This window comes from Centrocercus urophasianus, unplaced genomic scaffold, assembly GCF_019232065.1.
Source record: "Centrocercus urophasianus isolate 14NV4802_14NV808 unplaced genomic scaffold, USGS_Curo_1.0 seq_24, whole genome shotgun sequence".
NCBI lineage: Eukaryota > Metazoa > Chordata > Aves > Galliformes > Phasianidae > Centrocercus > Centrocercus urophasianus.
Window position 1 is genome coordinate 13,920,996 of NW_024884800.1, and position 21,438 is coordinate 13,942,433.

Here is a 21,438-nt window from a genome sequence, read left to right on the forward strand (position 1 = left end):
CAGTAACTTACAGTAGATTAGTTTGCCCTTAATGAATGCAGAATACCATGTCCAGTTGTCTAAAGCTCGCGAGGAATACAGGGTGCTCAGGTGCTTGGAGAAGGCTGCTCTGCTTTCCATCTCATTTGATTGAAGCTGATTCAATGCCTGGTACTGAGATGGGAGTAGCTGGTTGTGCATGTGCAGCCACGTGGTAGTAGCTGAAGACATCACAGAGGGCAGCATTGCCTTTTAGATGTATTCCTGTACCTGCATGACCGAGACAATGAAAATGCCCTGAGACTTATTTCTGTGCTTGGTGAAAACATGGGCCAACCTTTCTATGGCAGGGACCATGCTGCAGAAGGGAATGGCGAGTTGTTTATTGGTCAGTTATCATTGGGCTCAGGCTTAAGGATTTAGGTGAATTTTATTCTTCCTACTACTTCTGTGGATGGCAGATCCCTGAATCACTCTATATAGATGTCAGGGTTTGATTGTATTTTGCATGAACCACCTCAAAAAGTTTCATGAAAGATGCCTTTTTCTTAGCTCTGTCAGTGCTTCTTTCAGTGTCCCCATAGGATAGGCAGCACGCGCCAGTTAGTGACACGGAGGATGGGACCTGGAACAGATTCATCTCTTGCCTTGGATGCACAGGAGATACAGCGTCTAGAGAGGAATATGTCAATTCAAAGCCTGAATATCAAATTCAGGTTTGTTCTAAATGTGAACAGTATTTAGATTGACCTTCTGTAAGGAAGTATGAAGGCATCCCAAAGTCACCTGGAATTCTCACTGGGTTAGCCAGCATCAGGCTGAAATGGAACTGCTGCTATCTACTCAGTGAGCCGCAGAAACTGGTTGTGAGTGTGGCCACACTGCAATAGCCAGTGGTAACTTTGTAGTATGCATGCACAAGCTCCTACTAGACAGAGCATTGATCCTTTCCAAAACCAGTAATTTTTAAGAAGGTGCACAAAATGTTGCCACCCAGCTGCAGGTCAGCACAAACCTGTGTGATCTTGTGCCTTTAGCACAATGTCAACATGTCCTCTGGTTGCCCCTTCATTTATCAACACTGTCTTTGTCTGGTGCTTAAAGCTCTCTCAGCTAATATATATTTTCTCCCTATTAAGCTCCCTTTTTATGAATTAAATCTCTAGAAGATGCCAACTACATTCCTGCAGGGTGACATGCTCAGTGTGAGCAGAGGCCTGGAGCCAGCAACGCAATGTCTGTGCTGCTACATGCCCAGCAAGGCCTGGGCTGCGGGCCCGAGACGGCTGCTTCTGGAGCAGTGTACCTCCTAGTGAATGATTACACCCCTCCATCCTGCTTTGCAGAGGATGCTGAGCACCAGTCGCATTCACTTTCGGCAGTTAGCAGCCCAGGGCTCATTTCACACCATCAGGTTGGAAGTGTGTATCCTCATGTGCATCGTGCAAGCTATCTGGGATTATGCTGCTGTGAGGGAAGCAGGAGGGGCCTGACGGCTGCTGCTTGTGTCTGGCTCAGTGCTGCTGGAGCAGTTCTGCCTGCCCAAATGCAACCTTAGGAGAAGAACAATGTAGAAAGCAAAATTTCCTTTGGTCTGATTGCAGCTGAAGTGACGGGATGATGTGGAAGCTTTTGTCACACTGCAGGTTGTCAGCCCAGAGCACAGCAACAGCAGTCACTTTGTCACAGGTGGAGCAAAGACTCTTATCTTGAGATAAAATGAACGGGGCTGGTACCAGGAACTATGTGTTAACAGACTTCATGACTCAAATCTATGTACACTGCAGTGTTCCCTTCCAAGCAACTCCCTTGTACTCACTCTATAAACAGAAGTGGTGCTCATTTGAAAAATGGAGCCCAGCAGCACACCTGGGAAAAGCAGCAAGCCTCTCTAGGCTGCATCACCTACACAGGCAATTAGATGGCTCTTAAGGGTTGCTTCTATTCCAATACCCAATTTAAAAAATTCTTGTAGAGTCCTGCCTTTAACTTGACTAATCTCAGCAGCACATCAAGCATGTGGTGTTTCTGAAACATGCTAAATGCATCATTGTTCAACAACACCAAATCCAGCAGAATGGGGTGTACAAAGCTCCCTGTTTCAACATCACATCTAGTTGCTGGAGATGCAGAGAATGTAATCAAAGATTTAAACAAATACAGTACAAGAGCCATCTTTAGCCTCTAAATCCATCATTAGGTTCACTTGCAAATGCACTTTATAGTTTTCTTGCTTATTTCACAGCCCTATTTGTTGTCTAAGAAGTATTTATAAAGTGCATTTGCTGGAGTGTTTGCTGCCTAAAAGGTCATTAACTCACTGTTATTTTCAGGCACTTGGAGAGCTATGAAGGTCTTGAACAGGGCCACATATAGAAACAGAACCCCACATCAAATACCTTTGCATTCACTGAACCCGATACCACCTGAATGCATATTCCAGCATCATGCAGAACAGTTGAATGCACATGCTCTGATTTTTTCAGCTTGGGCTCATTCTTGGCTGAGTTATACTTTCCCCTGAGTTCACCAGCCTATGAAATGACTGGGTCACCCTTAGAGCTGCTTTACTCTCCTGCTTCCAGGCATAGCTGAGCACTGCCTCCCTGCCAGGCCTTTTCCCAAGTGTTCATTCTTTTTGGTGTGTTCCAGGTAACCATTTCCTGGAGGAATCAGTGTGTGTGGGTGAAGCTGCTCCCACACCTGGTGCTGCAGTGTGGCTGCCCCCTGAGGAACCTGAATTTAGTGAGACTGCGTGGCCTTCTCTTTGCAAGAGGTGGAAATACAAATCCTATATGCCATTAATTATGTATTAGTGGCTGTACAGCTCCTTGTCCCTTCTCAGTTTGAGTTCTAGGGACCCCAGCAGCCTGGTTCTGCTCTCCTCTGGCTCTGTGGTGGTGGGATGAGACAGAGCACTTGCCTGGGCCCTCTCTGGGTATGGATTCCCTGAGGATGGACAGTGCTTTGGAGGTGCTGCACGACATGAATGTGAACGAGCCCATGGAAGCTGAGCTCTGCTTGCTTAGCACCTGGTTTTGATGCGACTTTTCCTTTTGGTTCCCAGGAGCATCGTGCTGAGAGAAGGTTGCATGTTTCATTGATTTTTGTTTTCAGAGAATGATATGATGCTTCCTATCCAGCTTTGTTAATCATCACATTATAGCTTTCTTAATTATCTTAATTACACTGAGCATGGCAGAATACAGTGGTGCCATGTGGTGAAGCTGTCTGACAGAGGATCAGCTGTCCTGGATATACAGACCATGCAGAAGACTGACAGAGACAAACATAAGAATATTTTTATCGTGTCTTTGGTTTTCTGGAAGTTCACCATCTCAGGGCTCAAGACTTGGATCCTGCAGCCCAGCAGCTTTGCTGTACAGCTTGCACTAGCAGCTCAAATTCCTTGCAAGCACTTGTTATCTTTTGATGGTCAAATAGGCAGTGAGTTTGCAAACTGGGGGGAAGTAATGAAAAATGAGACTGTCAGCAGCCAGTATGTCATGGGAGCAGCAAGGAGAGCAAGCAGTCAGTGACCTCATGTGAAAAACACATGAATGTTAATGGTGTGCAGGGTGTAACCTTTGCATAGCAGCTGTCTCACCCAGTGGCACACAGCAGTGTGATTCCAATGAACTATAAAAGTAGTGAGCACAGCTATGGCACAGCTGTGTCCCACCCTTCCTCGCAGCAGTAGGATTTGCAGCCCAACAAACACGTGCTGTCAGTAAAGAAAGCACTGATCCATGGCCATGGCTGAGGCTCAGTGCACATCACTGCTGGCCTTGTGCTGCAAGTCCTCTGACACAGAGCACATTTGGGTCCCACGCCGACAACTCTTCGCTCTTGCTTTTCTGTAATTAGTAAATGAATTAGTAAATTAGTAAACTGAAATGTTCTTGGAGCCTTTTGAAATATTGAAGAGCTTCTAATTCAATAAGCAGACAGGCCTCAGAAAGAAATAATGGCTTATTTCATGGACTTATTTCACCCATACCACTGATATGATTGGCATTTAACAAGCACCGACTCTTCATTCTGCCCTGAGACCCAGGTGAGTGCTGGAAGTCCACTCAGCATCCCTTCAGGCACTGTCTGTCCATCTCTACAAAAAACTTGTTTTCACTTTGCTGTGATTTTTGCACCAAGACTGTCAAATTTATCATCAGCCTTGAGATGATGTTTTCTCCTAACTCTCTAGCTCTGGGCGTGGTGGCAGTGAATAATGTCATGAATAGTCAGTTTGTATTTACTTTTTCCTTGAGGAAAGGATCCTTTCAGTTGCATGAAAAAAATCTCAATATGGTTCCAAATATACCCTAAAAGAACAAAAAGCAGAAAACAAATTAACTAGGTACAAAATTTTAATATATTTTTTTAAATATTTCAGAAAATGTTGGGGGTATTTGTATGGCTCTGTTCATAGTTTTTTGACTGTTTGGAATGGCCAATCATCAATGTGGTTTCTAGGAAGGATGCCCCATCCCTGAAGGCATTCAAGGCCAGGCTGGATGTGGCTCTGGGCAGCCTGGTCTGGTGGTTGGCAACCCTGCACATAGCAGGGGGGTTAAAACTAGATGGTCATTGTGGTCCTTTTCTACCCAGCCCATCCTATGATTCTATGATTCTAAGGATCAAAAAAGATAGCAGCTTTTTGCAATTTGGGCTGTAAAGCCAACCAGAATGCTTCTTCCCAATCTTTCTACTTCAACGTCGTACTAACAATAATAATAATGGTATATCTGACAGCTAGCTGATAACTTGTAATAAGAAACCTATTTAAGTAATATAATCTCATTTGCTGTTCAAATATTGTTTGTAGGCTACTTTTCTTTTTTGAAATGTTTCTGCTTTTGAAATATGAGCTGACCAAATAGGTAGGTGCAGTGCAGTGGGAGGGACTGGCTCTTGATATCTACTAAGGACTTGCTTAATTTGGATCACACACAACTCTGTGGGCATTATCCCTCATTGTAGCAGCTTAATTTGCACTTGCAAAGAATACGCAGCAAACATTTCCTATTTCCTTAGAAAATGCTATTTCTGTTTGCTGGGCCTTCAGTGTATGTGCTGCATCTCGTGCTGGAGCACAATTCCATATTGCTAAGCAACACTGCTGCTTAGATTTCTTATTTCTTTCTCTTTTAAAAGCCCATAACAGCACACTTGTGTTGGCTACTTGATGATGTGGAGGGAGTGTGCACTGCATCCATACAGCAAGGATGGGACACCGCAGGAAAGGGGTGTCAGGCAGTGGCACTTCACCATCCACAACACTTCACTTGTCTGAAATAGGAAAATGCTTGCTAACTGCCTCTCTTGAAGCTGTCACCTTCTGCTCCTTGTTGTCTCCTGCTAGTAGGAGCTAGGCTGCTGCATGTGTTGGAAGCCAGAGAACAGATTTCTCAAGATATTTTTGCCATTGGCACTGTATTTCTGGCCTGAAATTATGGCTCATCAGTTCAGTGCAGCAAACCTGGAGTGACAGCGGAGTTCAGACGAGCTGCACAGTTTCCTTTTCAGTGGTGAGTTCACTCTGCTGTACATTGCCTGCGGCCTAAACATGCATGGCCACGATAAATGCATTGCCTCCAGAGCAGTATGTCTGCACAGGATCAATGCTATACCATTTTGTGCATATCTAAACTTTGTCATTTCCTCTGCTAACACTGATTAGTGCCAGTCTCCATGTGTGATTAGAGGTCTCAGGCTTCAAGATCTCCTTTCCAGAAAGATTTTCCTTTTGCCTGCCAGGCTTTATTTTTTGCCATTGGGATGAAAGAAGCCTTCAAACCTACCTGGCCATGTTGTCTCAGCCCCTCACATAGTTGGTGAATGAATGTGAGACAGTGCAGTATGGAAGTGCATAGTGCTCCTCACCTGCTGTCAGATGGGGCCACTCAGCCCAACATGCATTCCCCCCTTTCCTACAGGAAAACCAACCCTTGGCAGCAGCTCCTGCCTGCAGGTGTGGGTCAGGGCAGTGCCCCAGCTGTGCCTGGGGCTGCAGCTGCACCTGCTTTGAAATCATGCTGTTGCTGGCAGGTAGGAGGAATGTGGACCTCTGAAAAACTGTTGGGTTTGTGATTAGTGGGTGATCAGCAACATCTTTTCCATGTGACTGGGGCCACATGGTTTATAAGCCTCTCAGAAGGTTCCCTGTAGCATGAGCTAATATCTTTTAAAACTGTCATTGAATGGAAGAAAAAAATATCATACAATATTAACAGCTCATCCAGACAGCATCAAAAATCCTCTGTAGCTTTTGCTGCTAACCAACACATTTGTACATTACTTTGGAAAGAACACAGAGCCGTAGTTTTTGGTTAAAACAACTTGGTGAACATCAGTGAAAACTGAGGTCTATATTGCCAAATCAAATGTAAAAAGGCAGGTTTTTAGCTGGTTTAAACTAAATGGGCTCCATGTAGCTTCAGTGGACCGGTCCCAGATTTCTCTTGCTGGATTTTAGCTGTTGTGTGACTTTCCCTCTCTAACCAAGATATACAACAGGCTTGCAGGGGATCACTCTAAGAAGACAGATTGCTATTCTGTACCTGTACATTGCTGTTCAGTCCCAGACTCACAGCTCCTGCAGACGCAAGCAGATCCTGCTCAGATGCTTGATATTGCTTTTTTTTGGACTCTGAAGTTAAGTTTATGGCTCGCTGGTGGAATGTGCAGTAACGGATGAGGAATTTTTATCTGTTTCTTTATTCTGGCAAGCTGCAAGCTAAAATTTTAACACCCAGTAATTCAAGCTGAGAGCCAGTTTGCTCTCAAAATAATATTTTTGTGACAAGACAGTGGGAAGTGAATTGCATCACAGGCACATGCTCCCAATAATTTTAGTACTGCAGTTAAGTAGCTAAGGAGGAACGTTGCAGAGATCCACCAAGGTAGCAAAAACCTGAACGATATGCCCCAGTGAAACACTAGTGATTTTTGTCATGCTTCCATATTTAGTTTCTCTAACACCAAGATGAATCACAGAGAAATGCCGAGAGCATTAATCACACTGCTCTATAGTTTTCAGCTATCTTTTGGCAGCGTTCTGAAAGTCACAGCTAAAAATACTGAAAACACTCCAGGCCTAATGAGAGTCGAGTTAAGAGAAAGGATTGCATGGAAACAAAAGGACTGAGAGGGAAAAGCTGTGCCTTGGCTGAGCTCACTGAGGTTCAGACATAGGTGAGATACCAACAGGAACATTTGGTTGAGCTGAAGGTGCACCCAATCCACAAAGGAGCCAGCCAAAGCTGTGTAGATCTCAGGGACATTTTTCCCTTACTGGAACACGAATGAGCAAACTTTTGTCGCTTCAACTATGGCGCAAGGGGCAGAAGCAGCCCGGAGACAGATCTCTGGCAGAGCTGTAGTGCCTGACATTTACTGAAGAAGCACAGGTGCCTTGAAACAAATTCAGCACTGTTTTAAACTAGCTGAGGGCTTAAAGAGCTCTGCATCCTCACTTCTCCCTGCTGAGGCCACAGCAGGACCCTGCAGAGTTGGGCACTCCTTTCCCAATGGCACTCCGTGCACTGGGGCAGTGCTGTCCTAACATGAGCCCCAGGGCTGCAGGGGCCATGCGTGGCAGTGCCAATCACAAAGGATGGTCCTACTGTTTGACATGGCTTCTGCCACTTGTTCTCACAAAAACCTTAAAAGACTGAAGGTGAGAAAAGCATAGGAGCAGCTGACTGCAGTAATAATACGTCTTTTCCCTGCGTTTTGCAGGCTGTTGTGGAGTTGTTCCCATGTGATGGTATTTACTCACTTCAAGGTGCCGTATTTTGCTGCAACCAAGCAGGGCTGGCCAGTAATCAAACCTTCATAAACTACTGCTTTTTTTCCACTCACTGTGCACTTGCTACTTGCTAGCATCCAGAAATCCATGCACACAGTGATGTTTGGAGGCCCTATAAAGCTGTCACTGCTCATTTCTTGCACGTTGCAGGGTTGCTATTTTATACTCATTGCAGGGCACAGGCTGTAATGCCATGGGGTTAAGGTTTAAGGCTAAAAATGTGAAAATACAGGCTGTAAATCCAAGCTGCACTTTACCCCACCTCAGTTACCTCCGTTCTACCTGCAGTTGCCAAATCCCACAGCCAGAGCTCCTGCGTGACCGCAGCTCTGCGTGCCCAAGATGGAGGACACACACAGCTGCCATTATACCTATCTCAGTTAATTCAGACTGCTAAATGACAGCTGGTTTTGCAGGTAGTTGGTGTTTACAGCAGGAAAACAAACGCTCCAGTGCAAATATTCCCATATCCTGAAGCTTTATTGGTGCTCTTAAAAAAAAGAAAGAAAGAAAGCTTAATCCCTTTGCACAGAGGCTGGGCTCCTGTAAGGCACCTTATGTAGCAACCAGCACTTCACACGGACTGAACGCACGTGTGACCGCAGGACCCGCGTCCGCGTGGCCCCGCCTCCACCCGGCGCATGGCCACGCCCCTTCCCGAAGCCACGCCTCCATTCCCGAAAGCCACGCCTCCAGGGGCGGCAGCGAGCTCCTCCCCCTACCCCCCGTGGGTGCGGAGGTGTGCGTGGTGGCTCCCAGCTGTCTCTCGTTTGAGGTATCGCTCCCCGCTGCCCTCCCTGCTCCCTCTCCGCTGGCTGCGCCCGGGACCTTCCGGGTCCGCCAAGCCGCCCCTTGCTTGACGCCGTGTGCCGCAGGTGGGAGCCCGCCGAGTTGCCGCTGCTTCCCCACCGCTTCTCCTGCGTCCGTGTCCCGCAGCTCTCCTCCGCTCCGGCTCCACGGACTTCCTTATTTGCGTCTCGCTGTTGCCAGCAGCTGACAGAGCCGCGGGGCTGCGTTCTGTTGGGCCGCTCCCTTTGCCGACAGCTCCTGGCTGCGCCGCGCGCTGTTGCAGGAGCTGTGCCGTTTCTACTTCGTTCCCGTTTCCTTTCGTTGCTGCGTACGGCTGCCAACAGCAGCTCGCAGTGAGCTTGCCTTCCCCAGCCATGGTGCGGACGGCCCTGTCCCGGTCCGGGCTGCCGGTGATGCTGCTGGGGGCCGTGGGGCCGAGCGCTCCGTTCCCTTCTCGCTGTCTGTCTGCCTCTCCATCCTCCTTAACAGAACATCCGAGCCGCTCCACGTGGGGCCTTACGTTGTGCTGGGCTTTTTCTTGCCGGCAGCATCACGTAGTGAGGTCTGGCAGAGGGTTGTCACCGCTCATATAAAAAACTCCTAACCCTTACGGACCTCGAGCATCTTGACGTAAGACAGCATTTTTCAGGTGACCTTGTTACTCTTACCTGGAAAGCTGCCTTCCTCACCTCATTGCAGGTTGTATGGGTATTGGTGTAGCAGCACAGGTGGCAGAAACACCGTGTGTGTAAGAAGATGGTATCAGATGATCATATGAAGCTGATTTTATGTTTAGCGATTTAATTAAATCTCTGCAATCTGTGCTTGGATTTCTTGTTGAATTTACCTGAACTTCTCTTGAGCTAGATTAAATGACAGATTTCCTTATGCGGATTTGTGCTACTTGTGCTAAGTACATCTGTCTTACCTGCAGTCAGTGAGCTTCGTGTAACTTCTCCCTATCCTCATGTCTGTGAATCATCCTTTGCTGGGAATGCATAAACACGAGATCTTTCACATAACTGTGAGCACAGACAGTAGAATCAGGTGTTTGGGTTTTTTTTCTTGTTCTGAATGACAGGACTTTCCAAAAGTATTTCATGTCCCACTCAAGTTATCCAGCTTGAGCGCATAAATGGCTCCAATGACTGAATTCATGCCTGAGCCTGTGTTAACACTGGAAAGTTGCATTATTCCTGGAAGAAAATCGGCCAATCTATTTTTCCTCTTGCAAAAAGGCCTGTGACAGAAGACGTAGGTGCAGCTTCAGTAATGGAATTGCTCTCTCTAGAGTTCCCTTTCAGTGTCTTGTGTTCACAGAACAAACCCGGTGCACTGCAGGTGGGAGCACTGCATGTCTCTGTACTCAGCCAGGAACAGCACGGCCCAGTCCAGGCCTCAGCTCAGTTTGGAAATCCAGAGATGACGGAGCGTGGTGTGGTGTGTGGATGGTGGATGAGACGTGGTTGTGAGCTTTATTTTTCTCTCATGATGTGGGGCTGACCTCAGAATCTGGCTGTAGCCTTTCTGTGCTTTGGTATCAGGAACTGGAATTACAGATCAGGAATTCAATTCCTGAAAGGCTGTTTTCAAAGCTTCCCTTTTCCCAGATGCTGAAAGGAATTATGTTTTCTGAGTGTACCTTGTTTTAAACCATGATGAGAAGCACCCCAGTTACCTTCATTCTATTTTTTAGTTATTTCAGGCATGGCCGAGGCTTGGGATGCCACCACTGATACAGAAGGAAGAAACTACTGCATACAAACTTTCCTCAACAAGCAGTCCTGCTTTCCCATGGCTTTCAGCTTCGAACTTTGTCTCAGATCACTGAGCTCAGTAGGCACAGGAGTACAAAGGAATTGGGCTCCATGTGTGTTTGACTTCTGAGCTCATGCCACCTTAAAGAAATAGTTGTTTTTTTCTATTTGTTTGTTTGGCAAATAGCTTCAGATTCTGAGGCTGTGCCCTCAATGCCAAGTCCCACTTGCCGGAGGAGTGGGAGGGATAAATCACCAACCTCCCCCACCCAGGAGAAATGTGGGCAGTGCTGGGGTGCAGCTCTCCTGGTTTAACTGAGCCGTGCATCCCAACCCACTGCCAAGTGCCAGGTAGGCAGTGCAAACGTGGTGTTACTGGGGCATAACAGGCAGGGTCAGGACAGCAATTTATGACATGTCACACTTGAAAGCGAGCACGGGGAAATCGTGGTGAAATGAAAGCAGAGTTGAGGTCAGCAAATATTTTTGAGGGTCAAAAAAAAAAAAAAAGACAAGTTGTCACGCATGGTTGCTTTGTCCTGCATCCTTAGCTGTGCCTTTTGTTTGTTGGAACTTGGCCAAAGCATGCTTTCCAGCTTTCCTGACCATTAAAAGTACACAGGTTGTGAGGATGAGTAAGAAACGAGGTCAGGGGGTTGGTTGGTCTCTGTATGTGGCTGCCACCTGTGGGGTCTGGCTTTAAGATGCTTCTGGTTTCTCACTTGCAGCTACCACATATTGGTTTGTTGTTGCATTTTCAAGCATGTCACAAATTAATGGCTAAGAAGAAGCTTTGAGGAGTATCTTTTATAGCATGAAGACTCCTAGCAGGAGAGCTGGGTTCTTCAAGGCTGCTGTCCTCCCTTGGTGGGAGGGAAGGCTGAACAACAGGTGTTTCTCTGATGGGAACGTCTGAGCAGCAGAAACGTAGGGGGGTTGTATGGGGAGCTCAACACTCGTCCCCTGTGAAGGTATGGGAATGGTGGGTTGTTGCAAACCAACAATCAGAGAACGGCAAATTCTTTTAAAACTCCTTTTGTCTTGAGGATGGAAGGGCAGGCATAGCACAAACCTCAGCACAAAACTCAGCACAAGCCCCTGCCTCCTCCCCACAGCCAGGTGTACTTCAGGACACTGTGTGAGCACTTCCCTCTTGCCTCTGAGCTGAGGCTCCCAACCTATGCTGGGCTGGATGGATCACGTCTGGCTGGGTGGCTCTTACAGCAAAGCCTCTGAAATGTTGGCATCCTCTCACAGCTGGGAGAGGATGGCAATCCTGGTTCTGTGAGGTATGAGAGGTTTGCTTGGTGTCCCAGGGGCTGTGCTTGTTTATTTGTGTTCTGGCAGTGTGCAGAATTACAGTGAACTACGTCCTGCAAGATCTGCAAATAGTTCCCACCTATGAAATAAACACAAGTCTCAAATATTTAAACTAAAACTTTGGATTGCTAGTTTAATACCACTAAGAGGCTTTATTGACCTTACAGAGCCTGAGTCACACCTCTCCTCTGATGGTGCTGACTCTAAGAAATAATAGCAAAGGACCCAGAACCTCAGTCCTTTGTTTACCCTGGGTGGGATGAGTCATTTAATTAAAAATGGATAGAAGGAAGTAAATTGCATGGAATGCTAATTTCACCCGTGCAATCCTGGCTGGAGGGAGGTAGATAGTGTGGGTGATTAATCATGAAACAGTTAGGTTGGGTTGGGTAGAAGTGCGCAGGGGATAGAAGTGCTCATGCAGCATTCTTCAAAAGGAAGCTCATGTAATATTGTGCTCTCGTACTTTCTCTAGAAGCACAGGGGTAAATGCAAATAAACAGAGTTCATTTCTTATGTGGTCAGTGGAGCACTTCCTCAATTATGTGTTCTCCATGTGCACAGAATAGAGGACTTTACTAATTCTTCTGCCTGCCATTGTATTGTTGCTCTCAATTGTTTAATTCCAGCTGCTCTCGTGGGGTTGGGTTAAGACCTACAGCTCTGATACGTTCCTGCGTTCCTTTATCCCAAAGCACATCTTGGGGCATTCATGATCAGTGGATATCCTTTCCTGAAGCTGCCTGGGGGAGGAGGAAGGAAAAGGTGACAGGAAAGCAGCTGGATTCTGTCATTTCTGGAAAGTGAGGTACAGACTGAAAGCTAGGGAAACCATGCATGGCTGTGCTCTTGATGAACTGAACAGTGTTTTTATTCCTGGGATACAGGTGGGAGAAAGAAGCCATCACTTGGGGCACGGCTGCCACCCTCCCACCTGCTCTGGGGTGGAGTGACAAAGTCAGGTGTCAGGTGCAACTTTTGCTGAGTGGAGAAAGATCAATGTTAAATGTATGGGGAGTTGAACTTGAGTAATTTTGCTTTTTGGAGATAGCTGAAAAGAAACCAGTCTGGTATTGCCAGAATTCAGCCTTGACTGTTTGATGGTAACAGATGCATTTATGTGTGGACTGCACAACTGCCTGCTTTGTTTGGAGGCAGTCCTTATCAGCTGTCACTCGGCTGAAGGCTGCTCAGCTGCTTGGGATTTCGTTGGGTAGGAACAGCAGAGCTCTTCTGTCCTTTCAGTGGGACAGCTCAGACAAAATATCATTGCAGGCAGTGCAACCGCAGCTTTTTTAGTAGAAAAGCTTTTCAGAAAGCAGTTGTATTAAATCTGTTCTCCTGGCTCACGACCACTGTGGGTCTGTGAATGACTGGGCAGCTCATAGCCATAAGCGGTGCACTGCAGAGCAAGAGGAAAAGGTGCACCTCGGAAGGGCTCTTGTGATGCCTTGCAGCAGAGCATTGCAGCAGCTAACCAAAAGGCATCACCTTGTTTTGTGACGGGGAAAAAGGGAGATGTGTGTTTTCAGCCCATTCCTCCCAGAGGCCATCCTGTAGTTTGCTTTTTTTTTTTTTTTTTTTTTATCTCTCTGCTGATGAAGGTCAGTCAGATGTCGCATCGTTCTGCTTGTGAGCACCATGATGGCCATCCTTGTTGTGGCTGTATAGTACCAGTGGTAATGCCACTGTGTATTCCATGGTGCTGACACCAGAAGTAAGATGGGGGGGAGAGTGGGGCTTAGCATGAGACAGGATTGATGACTGCATACAGGTGTAGCAGTTTCGGTGCTAGGTATTTCTTCTCCTGTTCAGTAGAGCAGACATTGGGATCTGTGGTGCCAGGATCACATCCATCATCATTAGTGCAATGCCATTCTTGGCTTCACCTGCCATACAAGAGTTGTCTTAACTAATAAGGGCACTGGGAAGTGTTCACACATTGTAAGGCGTAAGGAGGTTATTTCCTTATATTGTAACAGGATGTGTGATAACAAGGTATGGACAGAGGCAAGCAGCCTTTCCTGCTCACTGCTATTTTCATCAGGCTATGAATAGCCTGGTGAGATCAGTGTTATCTGTTCCGGGTTTTGTTGTGTCGTGGGCAGGGGTGTTGTCATATCTTTATTATACGGACCTCTGCTCAGCCCCAGCAATGAGGCAGATCTGCGTGATCCCATGCTGACCCAGCTGTTGAAATCAAGGTGTTAAATGCTCCATTATCAGAAGAGCGTCCTGGCTGGCTGATTGGCAGGTTAAAGTTCCTAAACCTTTCCTCTTCCTTTAAATGCAAAGCAGTGTCTGGTCACAGAGATTGCTTGGCTTGCAGCGAGTGATGTTAGACTGGACAACACGTCCCAGCACTCAGTGCTTGGCATGGGTATCTAGAGGGGTGCACTGGGAAACCAGAGTAGGTTTGGGCAGCTGAGCATGGGGCTGGTGGTGAAGAGCAGAGACGTAGTTCTGTTTGGTGCTGGAGCTCAGGGAAATCTTCCAGAAATAAAATAGATATCCAGCATAACGGAGGCATCCCTCTCAGCATCTGTCTGTCCAAAAGGAGCTATTTTGTGCCCGCCAGGCTAAGCAAGCATTTAATTTTCACCCAATAAAACTGTTTGGAAGAGTGTTACCTAGAAAAACAAACAAAACTCCCCCAAATGTTACCCTTCTCTGTAATGAGAAGAAAACTAACTTGAAGATAGAGGAAGCAGTCACTCAGGTTTGTAACGTACCCTCCTTCATAACTAGCTGTTGCTGCTGCAGAAGCCTCACCTGGGAGCGGAGGCACTGTTTGTTTTACAAAGCTCACAGGGCTGCACCTGGTGGAGCAGATCCTGCTGCCTGTGGCCCTGTGCAGCACTGCCGTGCGGGGATCCTGGCAGCTCGGGTCACGTGTTGGCATAGCTGCCAAGGGATGAGGAAACGAGCGTTGTCCAGGCTGCTTTTGCTTGGTGTGCGCAGCGCTGCTGTGCGCCCCGTGAGACGGTGCTGCGCTCTGCTGAAACGAGGTTGGTGTTTATTTGTTCCTTTGGGGTTGGTGCTGCTGCTGATGCCTTGCTGAAAGGAGAAAAGTACAGTCTGGGGCAGCTCGCTGCTGTTTGTATCTTGGCTCTGTAAAATGGGGAGTCTTAGCACCTGGGCTTTCCCTGGCTGTCAGCTCCACAGCGTGCAGGACTGCTCATCGCCAGTGCACAGCTGACAACAGGAAGGCTTATTCCTTTAGTGATTACCTCTCTTAGCTTTTCTGCTGGTGCTCGGTGCTCCCCTCTGTCCTGGGGCCAGCGGGCTGCTTGCTCTGGCATTGCCCAGCTCCTCCTGCCACAGGCACGGCTCACGCTGCTTCTCTGCCAAGCTAGGGAAGGGAGCAGGGGTTGCTACTGTTGAGAAGAGTCTTTTTGCATCTCAATACTGGTGGGTAGTTCTGTAGTAAGCTGAATCAGGCACGGAGAGGGGTGAGAGGAATGATGAAAGCTCCCTGAATAACACCTAGACAGGAGAAACATCAAACTCCCTTCTAGATGAGAAACCACAGCAGTGACACAGGTCTGCAAAAGGAGCAGCACAGAGTAGGTGAAAGCAGAGTAAACATCACTAGATTTTTGCAATCAAATGCATGGGGATATCAAATGAAGCAAGCAGGTGGTGGGTCAAAACACAAGGGCACATACTTTTTCATTTCAGGCATAGTGAGTCTGTGGGGCTTTGAGAGTATCACAAATGCTTGAAATTAATGTGAGCTCTGCAAGTAATCCTGGAAATCTGCAAAATGCACAGGTATTGCTCCTGTTTTAGGGAGCTGTGCCCTGTGACCTGCAGGATGCCTGGTGCAGGCTGTGTGCTGTCTTCTCCCAGCTGCATGCTGTCATCCTCGGAGAAGATGAGCAGTGACACGGGCCTGCAGCCTAGTCCTGTGTGGCCACTCCTCTGTTGCTAAACTGCACACTGATATTCTCTGCTCATTGAAGTATGTGCTGCTTCTTGGTGTGGTGGCCAAAAGAAACCAGAAATCAGCACAGTAGGAGATGCAGGCAGTTCTGCCCCCAAGCAGGTCATGCTTCTGCTTGTCTCTGCACCCACAGCTCTCATACTGCAGAGCGTGTGTTGACCTCCTTGTGATTATCGCTATCTCTAAAAAGCAGTTAGATGGAAGGAAGTGCTTTGCATCTGACCTCCTCTGCTCAGATTCACAGTTGTCACTGGAGATGTGGTGAAACACTTGCCTGCCTTTGTGTCATGACACACAGCAGGACCTCAGGCTGTTCCCCAGCACAGGGCATCACAGTGCTGCAGCACCTGTGGGCAGCCTGCCTTTGCCCTGCACGGCTCCCAGTGGGTGCCATTAACACTGACACAGGCACTTCTCACTTTCTGGACTCTCCAGGTCAGTGTCTGCTGCCAGGAGCTGTGTCCTCAGAGGGTGAGCTGGGAACCTTCCTGTGTCAGGGGCTGCTGGGATGCAGCACCTTTCTTCCCCAGCAAGCCTGGGAGGCGCTTTGCTTTTTGACTCTTGAAACAAAAGGAGTTGGCTGTTTGGGTTCTGTTAACCTTTTCCTCTCAGGTAACCGTTACAATAAGACAAAACTTTCTCAGGGGAAAAAAAAAAATAGCCATTTTTTTTCTGTAAAAAAGTAAGTGGTATTTTTCTGATTGACTTCTGGACTAATAAATAAATATGAGTCTGCTGAAAAGGTTTGCTGAAGTAATTTCAAGTTCTCGAAGGGCAAATACTGTGAGAAATGTGTCACTGGATCCTTTTTGTTTGCTTGTTTTGTTTCCCCAATAAAATCCCTCCCAGAAACTTTTGTAAACTTGTACTTCTAGAAGTAAGGTTGTGCCTGAGAGAGTTAGCTGAGCATAACGAAAGTGCCAGTGCCCTGCTGGGCTGGACAAAATGCAGGTTTCGGCAGAGAAACAGATTTTTATTACTGCTCTTGTTTTCAATAATGTGGCATCAATAGTTTCCTAGATGATAAAGGCTGTAGTTGCAGTGTGACATATGCATGTTAAGCTTTTTTCTGTCCAAAAATTATTTTATAATAATTACAGAGTTGTTATGTTCATTCATTACTTAGCCTTTTTTTGTGTGTGTTCTGACAGTTGCTGTGCTTCATGTTAGACCATTTTGAGAAAAAGAACAAACACTTGGGGATGTATCAGCTGTCAGATAATGTAGATCTATAAAACGATGTTTCATCAGCAAAGTCCAGCTGAAACTCCTATGCTTGGCTCTGGCATGCCAGTCCAAGAGGTGCATTGTGTGGATGCAGGCTGAAGGGGGATCAGAAATAATCTGAACCACGGCTCTGAGGAGCACCTGCAGGACCTGGAGATGTTGAATGTGGAGGCTGAGGGCAGATAAGGCAGACACGCTGAGAGTGATAGAGGCCTTGAGGTCAGGGAATGGGCATGGTGATTGTCAGATGATATTTGCCATGAAAACTGGGATTTGTTAATTTTCAGTATTCCGGCTACAAGGCTGTGGCTTTGGTAGAAAAAGCCAAGGGTGGTGAAATCCACAGTCACCCGATGGGCTTTGACTCAGTGGGAAAGTCCCACCTGATGAGCTGGGAAATATTTACATGGACTCCAGCAGAACTTTTCCTCCCTTGGAGGTGCACTTTACTGCCCTCCGGTTGGCCGGGGGGGAAGACAAGGAGTAAAGCAGCACTGCAAAACGTAATTTACCTTCCCTCCACACCATGCAGCCTCTGGCCATTACTGGTCTCTGCTGAAATGCTGAGCAATCTGCACATACGCTGTCTGAAGAGCAAATATCAGTTCAGTACAAGGCGGAGTGCGCTGATATTAGAAAATGAGCAGCCTCTGGTATTTCATGGCCTAACATGCAGCAATAATACCTGCAGATCGCATTTTCCAATTGCTTTACGAAGGCTGACTGCTTCCTCTGTTTCATTTAAGGCAGGAAGGAATAAGGAATAGGAAAAATGTAGATAAAAAACAAGTAGGCAGTTTGGCAGTTCATACGCATGTCTTGCTTAAAGCATGCTGAGTCAGCTGTTTACCTGTTAGCAGGAAAGCAGCTAAAATAAAACCCCATCTTGGAGAGGTTAGTGCTGTGCGAGATGCTGTAGGATGATGAGGAAAGTAGGGCAGCTTGATTTGGAACTTGTGCTGAAGAACAAATACGAACCCCCTGTGTACACATTTGGTTACCATATGTCGCACTTATCAGAAAGGCGTCTTGATGTTGTTTCTTTGCAGGGATGCTTGAACTCCACGGAGGCAGACTTCTCTGCTGAAGGAGGCGCGTACCAGAGGTGCTGGGGCTGCGCTGAGCTTCCGTGCCTGTTGAGGCAGGCGGTGAGCTTGCTTCTCACTGTGCTTGCCTGTTTGATTGACGCTGGCTTCCAAATTGCTACGACTGTGCCTGAAGGAAAGCAGAGGAGCCTCATTTTGCTGTGAGTATTTTCCTGGCAGGGGAAGGCACGCAAAGCAGCAAAACGTGCCCGGGAAGAGCTGCCCACAGCCTGGAAGCGTAGGTCCAAATGCTAACGCGACTTCCATTCAAGCCATGCTGTTGTGAATGAAGCCCTTTTTGCTCCAGCTTTGTCTTGCTCAGCACACTGGGGTCTGCCCATGGCATTGCAGCAGGCTGAGCTGGATTAGTTGCCGGTGTGTCATTGCTCCATCTGTCTGAACTGCTGAAGAACGTTGCAGGGAACATGTTGGACTTGAGCTTCCTGACTGAGGAGGAGTATGAGAAGCTGATGAAGGTTCTGCAGAGAGATGCAGAGCTGAAGAAGAAAGATGGGGATCGCATCAGGTGAGACAGCGTTCAATAACAGCAAGTCGTGAGCTCCCACCTGGGGGATATTTTACTTCTTATAGAGGAGTGTGTGTATGCGTGGGCACAGGAAGGGGTGCAGGCTGCAGCAGTACTGTCCCTTCATGCCTGGATCATGAAAGATCTTTTCATTGCACATCCTGCTTTTCAGCCTGCATGCTGTCACCTCTCTGCAGGACTGTTGGGCTGGTCTCTCCTTTGGAGTTAGGGAGTACCCTGTAGAGATGTGAAGGGGACTCCTCCCTTTCCTGCTTTGGGAAAGGTGCTGATTTCTCAGTGGCAGAGGTCAGTGCAGGAGACTATCTGCTGCCTTATATTCCTCACCCAGTAGCACAGAAATCTCTCAGTGTTATTAAATGAGGCTTTACATTCTCACCTCCAAGGTGGGTGTGCACACAGTATCCATCATGCAGGCAGAGAGAGGGGCAATGAGAGGTCCCACGAACAGCTCAATTTTTGCAGGGCATCCTAGGGCTGGGGCCAGCTAATTTGGATTGCTTGGTGCTGTAGTCACTTTTTAAATGCCATCCATGTTGACAGTATGCTCCAGGCTTGGCAAGCTGGCACCAAATTCTCCGCTGCTGGAAAGAAATAGTTCAGTGGGTGTGGATGGCACTGTGCCTGGCTACCCCTGATAAGGATGTCTTTGACTTCTTGGTAAGCTGAAAAAGAGGAAAGCCTGTGTTGGAGGGATGCTCAGGGCTTGAAGGGGGAATGGGCAGTCTTGCAACAGGCTCTTGCTTCTCACCCAAATTGAAGCATTAAAAAAAAAAAAATCCATTGTTTTTCTTTGTTAAGGTTTGTTAGGGTATTCTTTCTTACTTTTTTTTCCCCTTTATTTCTGAAATGTAAAATTTCTGCTTTGTTGTGGAGGTTTAAGGGAAAGTGTTGGATGATTTTGCTTTGCTCTTTGGGAGACATTGCACAAAAGGCTTTCATTTGGGAGCCAGGTGAGTTAGATCCTCCAGAGAGCAGTGCCAAATGCCACTTGCTATGAGTGCAGCTGACTGCAGTGAGACCTCCTGTGCCAATGTGAACATGTTTGGCTCTACCACAGCCAGCTTGCTGAGGGAGACCAACTCAATGGCATTACACTGATCTGGTGTCAACAGGATTAAAATATGTGCTTGAATCTCCTCTGGCCCAGCACCCTGATGGGGCAGATGGCCTCTCAGGTCTCAGGGACTCTGAGCTGTAGTAAATGGGAGACAGTGGCAGCCAAAGGTTTCTACACCAAGAAGTCATATAAAAACAAATTTGCTGGAAAAGAGTTAAAAATACAGGCTAGCAAATGAAACACTGAGAGATTTAGGTGCCAAAAACCAGCCCTGGGTGTGCCCAAGCTAGTTACAGTAAGAAAAGCTGTGCTCAGGAAGGAGAGCTAACTGTTTGTGTGCCAACGTCAGCATGGCAGCAGGAGGGAGCAGGAAGAGAAGTGTGCAGGGAGAATGCTGAAGAGCCAGGTTGGTCTCCTGAATTGCATAATTTATTTCCACAGTTTGCAGATCTGATCCAAAAAGGTTTGCAGTTCATAAAGGGATTAATAGACAAATAAAACAAAGAAGCACAAGACCTGTAAACAATCCCACCCCTTCCCAAACCCTGAGAGCTGCAAATGAAATTGTCAAATCTTATGAGGTGACTCAGTTTTGAACATGTAGTTTGTAAAAGATGAAGATCTTTGCTTGCAAGGTGCTGTTTGTTTTGTTTTGTTTTGTTTTTAAAGCAACTTAACAACTTTAATTTTTATGTTAGTTTGGCCCTTGTGATTGCAGAGAATAATCTCAGCATCCTTTGTAATAGCAGACGGGGGAACTGTATGTACAGCTGTTATGAGAGTAGCTCAGGGAAAGTTGAAACCTTGGAGATAGTTTAAGCATGTAACATTTCCCTTGACTTTCAGACGGATACAAGGCTCCATCAAGGATGAAAAGAAGAAGAAGTTTGTGACAGGTGAATGGTTTTCAGAAGTGAAGGCAAAACGGTTTCAGGAAGACTTAGAGGGCTCGGATCTGCTTCGGGCATCAATCAGAAGGAAAAAGGGCAAACTAGAAAGTAAGTATGTTAATGTGTCTTAAGAAACCAAACTGATGGACCAGAAAAAGGTGGTCAGTATGTGGGTCTCTCTGTACTGGGAGCCTTCTGGGAGCCAAATTTCAGTTTAAGAAACAGATTTTGCGCCAAATTTTCAGTACTGGAAAAAATATCTGTTTATCAAAACCAGGGCCTAAGGGAAAAAATACAGCATGGCAGAAGACCAAGATAAAAGTTGTTTGCCAGCTACTTGCAGTAAATGCTTTCTCCCTGTTTCTGCTTGTTTATTCCAAAATGTCTTATTTGTCAGAAGTCACCAGTACCATTTCTTGTCACAGAAGCAAGGAGGAAGGGAGATAATGAGAGGCAATTTCTAGCATCAAATTGATATGTGTGGGTCAGAGACCCCTCCATATCCCAGACTAATCTGGTAACAACCACCAGGTAGCTGCTCTGGCAGGCCTCCAGGATGGTGAGGTCAGTCACATCTCTGCAAAGGCAGAGTGTGCCTCTCATCTTCTGGCAGAAATTTGCTCTCTCTTAGAGAGAAGTGAAAGCTTAGGTTTTTATTTTTATATACAACGGATCAAATAGGATTTTACGGCTCATGACAGTGAGAGGAGAGCAGCCCTGTGCCAAATGAGCAGGCCTGTGCTTTGAGTCCAAATTTAACCAGCCCGATGCTGCCACTTTGTGCTGAACACTTGTACAAAGCAGAACTGATTCACATCTTATCCTCACCATGAAGACAAGCCAGCCAGCCCCACAGCAGGATGTTAAGAAGTTGTGTGGAGACATCCTATCTGTCAGGGTGGGTTGTCACAGACATGGCCAGTGAATTGGTTGGTGGCTGCTGCTGCTCCAAGGAAGAAGTAACCCTGATAGTCAGCTCTTCACCAAGTCTACCACCATTGCTAATACAAGGACCTTATAGCTGGGCTCTG

The 21,438-nt window shown here is 46.9% G+C and overlaps 1 protein-coding gene across 8 annotated transcripts in view; it reads left to right on the forward strand.

Annotated features, from left to right (window-relative positions):
* The first annotated feature begins 2,681 nt into the window (after window positions 1–2,681).
* Window positions 2,682–21,438, forward strand: part of LOC122163778 (synaptotagmin-like protein 2) — a 44,903-nt gene continuing 26,146 nt past the window's right edge. For 6 of the 8 annotated variants that reach the window (XR_006170039.1, XR_006170038.1, XR_006170040.1 and 3 more), the window contains exons 1-3: window positions 8,501–8,564; window positions 17,878–18,439; window positions 20,364–20,515. Coding sequence is in view for 3 of the 8 variants with exons in the window: in XM_042825268.1 (XP_042681202.1) it covers window positions 18,339–18,439; window positions 20,364–20,515 (253 nt within the window). In the remaining 5 variants the exon portion in view is untranslated. Of the gene's footprint in view, window positions 2,756–8,500; window positions 8,565–14,094; window positions 14,664–17,877; window positions 18,440–20,363; window positions 20,516–21,438 lie in introns of those variants that run through there. The other 2 variants (XM_042825270.1, XM_042825269.1) reach the window with 2 other exon arrangements.